This window comes from Neltuma alba, unplaced genomic scaffold (genome assembly GCF_004799145.2).
Source record: "Neltuma alba isolate B1F8T4 unplaced genomic scaffold, ASM479914v2 tig00013490_pilon, whole genome shotgun sequence".
NCBI lineage: Eukaryota > Viridiplantae > Streptophyta > Magnoliopsida > Fabales > Fabaceae > Neltuma > Neltuma alba.
In genome coordinates this window covers 36,862-40,625 of record NW_021637719.1, presented here as the reverse complement: position 1 = coordinate 40,625, position 3,764 = coordinate 36,862, and the positions used below count along the sequence as shown (strand labels likewise).

At 34.2% G+C, this 3,764-nt stretch overlaps 1 protein-coding gene across 1 annotated transcript; it reads left to right on the top strand.

Moving 5' to 3' along the window:
• Positions 1-786: 786 nt before the first annotated feature.
• On the top strand, positions 787-3,239 carry LOC114737730 (uncharacterized). Its single transcript, XM_028925686.1, has 5 exons — positions 787-909; positions 1,427-1,946; positions 2,151-2,182; positions 2,269-2,343; positions 2,435-3,239. The coding sequence occupies exons 1-5, from the start codon at positions 787-789 to the stop codon at positions 3,104-3,106; spliced, it is 1,422 nt and encodes a 473-aa protein (XP_028781519.1). The 3' UTR covers positions 3,107-3,239.
• The last annotated feature ends 525 nt before the right edge of the window (positions 3,240-3,764 follow it).

Sequence of the window (3,764 nt, the reverse complement as noted above, 5' to 3'; positions counted from 1 at the left end):
GATTAGATTAAGGAAGTTAGGTAAATTAGTTAATTATAAGAAAAGTGACACATTTTTCCTAAAACACCATAATCATCTTTCTTAATACCACATCTCCCTCTTTACTTGATTATGGTTGAGGGAGTATCCATAGGGGTAATTTAGAGAAAATTGAAAAATATAAGAAATGGGTCTTATATTTAGAACCAAAACCAATTCAAGAATTGGATCCTATATTAAGAACTGGAGGAGTATTAGAAAACAACAAGGTGGGTGCCTTATTTTCTAAATATCTCATTTTGTAGATATGCATTTAATGTTTTTAATATTCTTCACTTTCTTATTATTCTCATGTTTTTTCTTGAAATGATATTTCATTAGGGATCTAAGGCAATACAGGCTATTGTTATGCAAGGTTTTTATTATGGGGGGCCTAACTAAACATTCAAAAACCTTTTAAAGGATGAGTAATACTCCTCCAGTCCTTATTATAAGACCCCATTGACTTTTTATTTGGTCCTAATTATAAGACCTCAATCCATTTTGTCTCTTATATTTATGCATTTTTTTACAAGATAATCCTTCTAATAATGATAGTTTTAGCCAATATACTTAATTAGCAAGGATATTTTAGGAATGACAACACTTATTCATTATAAATAACCAACTTAACTTACTTCCTTAATCTCCTCAAATAAGGACGAAGTAACTGAAATTTTGGAAAGTTGTTATCTTCACCCAACAATTGGAATAAATGTCTTGATTGAAAAAACTTTACTAGTTGAAACAGAAGATTGCATATTAGAGATGCATGATTTATTTGAAGACTTAGGTAGGTATATAGTTCATCAAAAATCTCCCAATGATGTTGGCAAGCGTAGCAGGTTGTGGGAGTTTGAGGACACTAAGGAAGTATTAGCAACAAACAAGGTGGGTGCCTTATTTTCTAAATATCTCATTTTGTAGATATGCATTTAATGTTTTTAATATTCTTCACTTTCTGATTATTCTCATGTGTTATTTTTCTTGAAAATGATATTTTCATTAGGGATCTAAGGCAATACAGGCTATTGTTATGCAAGGTTTTTATTATGGGGGCCTAAACAAAATAGAGGTACATTCAAAAACCTTTTAAAGGATGAGTAATATTAGATTACTCCTCTTAGATACTGAGGTTTTTAATCCACTCATCTTACCAAGGGGATTGAAACTTCCTGGTGCGTTAAGAGTTGTGCAATGGCCATCATCCTTTTGAAGCTCTTCCGCTTCCATTAGATAAACTTGTTCATGTTCAAATGCGTTATAGCAAAATAAAGCAACTTTGGAATGGTGTACAGGTGAGATTGATGCTTGATGCTTACTGTTTATCGTGAAAATACTCTCTATAACCTGTTTTTATTGATACATTGTTTTGTGAGATTGACTCTACGACTTTTTGTTTGGCTAGTTTATGAAGAAATTGAAATCAATCGACTTGAGCAATTCTGATGCTTTTACCGAAACTCCAAACTTCTCTGCAATTCCATATTTAGAACATTTATGTCTTCGTGGCTGCACATCCCTTGTCACAGTTCATCCCTCACTTGGACAGTTAAAAGAGCTTGTTGAGGTGTACTTGGATGGCTGTAAAAATCTTGAAATCCTACCAAGGAAGTTGGAAACGAATTCTTTGTTAACGTTAGATCTTAAATGGTGCAGAAAAGTTGCAATGCTACCAGAGTTTGGGGAAGGCATGAAGAAATTATATCTTGATGTGAGTTATACTGCTATAACTAGATTTCCTAAATCTCTTGGATCCTTGACGAGCCTTAAAGATTTAAATTTGAGTGGCTTCAAAAGTCTTAATCTTGACAAGTTGTTGAAGACTCACGTAACTCGCCAAATTTCTGGCTTCAATGTAGAGTCATTAACAGGATTATATTTAAGATGGTGTGGCTTGAATGATGGATCAATTCCAAATGATATTGGTAGTTTATCATCACTAATTGTATTGGATCTAGGTGGAATCATTTTGTGAATCTACCCACTGGATGCTTCTCTGGTCTTTTCGGCTTCTCTCTCTTTCATTGGATTGTTGCGTAAGGCTAAAGTCATTGCCAAGGCTTCCACCACAGTTAATTCGACTAAATGCCTCTTATTGTGATTCGACAGAACCTTTATCAGTTAAACAGTATGGAATTTGGTTGCTTCACTTGATCATGAGGTGTGTTGTTTTCCTAAAATCTATCTAATGATTTATCTGTACTTCTTCAACTACATATACATAACATGACTAATTTTCTATTTTAGCATCGTGGGCGAACTAAATATGTAATCTCTGATGGGGAATACGATGATATCCCATTGCTGTTCAAGCATGCTGAGGTGTGTGTATCTGTTTCATTATTTTTGTCTTTTTTTCACACATGCTCTTTCATGGGTGGTTAATGTTAATGACAATTTTGCATGCTTGTAGCCAGAATATCTTGCCTTGAGAGATTTCTGTACAATTATTGCAGGATGCGAAATGCCATCGTGGTTTCCAAATAAAGAATATTATCCTCTGCGTGGGAATAGTGGGGAATATGAGATGAAAATGAGGATTCCTCCATATTTCCGTGATAGTGAATGGGCTGGGATTGCTGTCTGCTTCCTTATCTCAGGTTGTGGTAGTTTGATGATTTCTTGGAGTAGCAAAGGTCCAGAAGATGATGATTATATACACAAAGAGTGGGCGCATTATACTTTCAAAGGGCATAAGCGTCATCTCTGCATAATGGTGTTGGAATTAAATGAGGAAACTTGTTGGCAGCACCTGAGAGATCATAACAATGCCCTTCACATTAATCTTTCTACTTGCTTCAAAAGCCACGCTCCATTTGACGGTGAGAAATTTAAAATATTGGGCAGTGGATGGAGAATGATATGTAAAGAAGAGATACAATATTGGTGCAATCTCAATAATGGTGTCTTCAACCAGGCCACCCAACCCCAGCTTGCTTCTTCTGATGAGGTCAAGCTTCCGCCGATAGTGCTTAACAAATTCTTTGGTAAGATGTACGAGAGTTCTGATTCAAGAACCAGAGAAAAATGGACGGCAATAGGAACAATGACTCATCTTCTTCCTGCTCCTTCCATTCTACTGTAATAGTTGTCACTCCAGAGATTTGTCTTTGTTTCAAAAATTTTGGTCATTGATGAGGTTTTCAGATTTTAATTACCCTCTCATAAATGAAAACTGAGCGCTTGTTAACATGAATAAAGGCATTAATGAAGTGAAATACCATTGCATTTCGGTCAAATTTTAATTTAAATCTTTGTTATTTTTGTTAACACAACTTGAAAGTATACTTCACTAGTGAAGAAAATCTTTTTTTCTCTATGAAAAAGAACAAGTCAGCTCCATATGCTTTATACTTGCGGGGATGCAAACAAAGGTGTCAATAACATAATCATATTACTTACCATAGTAAACTAGAAAAAGAGGACAATAAAAAAGAACTAGTAAATAAAAAGAACCAGAGTTATAAAACAGAGTGAAGCCTGAAAACCTTCAATTTGGCTAAAAAACACCCTCCCCTGTTTCCAATTTTGAAAGAGAATAGGATCCAAGTTCCATGCATATTTTAAGTTTAAGTTAGTACATAAAACTATACGACTTGGCTAAACAAATTAGATAAATTGATTTAAATTGATGATATATATCCAGTGGCAATAGAATATTTTGACATAAAACATGTTGATGTATCACTTGCAAAGAAACAGAACATTTAAAAATAAAGTGAATAAAAAGACATGCCTCAATG

Coding starts and splice junctions, on each gene's coding strand:
- LOC114737730 (XM_028925686.1), top strand. CDS start 787: ATGCATGATTTATTTGAAGACTTAGGTAGGTATATAGTTCATCAAAAA. Junction 910..1,426: donor AAGTATTAGCAACAAACAAG/GTGGGTGCCTTA, acceptor TTGTTTGGCTAG/TTTATGAAGAAATTGAAATC. Junction 2,344..2,434: donor TGCTGTTCAAGCATGCTGAG/GTGTGTGTATCT, acceptor GCATGCTTGTAG/CCAGAATATCTTGCCTTGAG.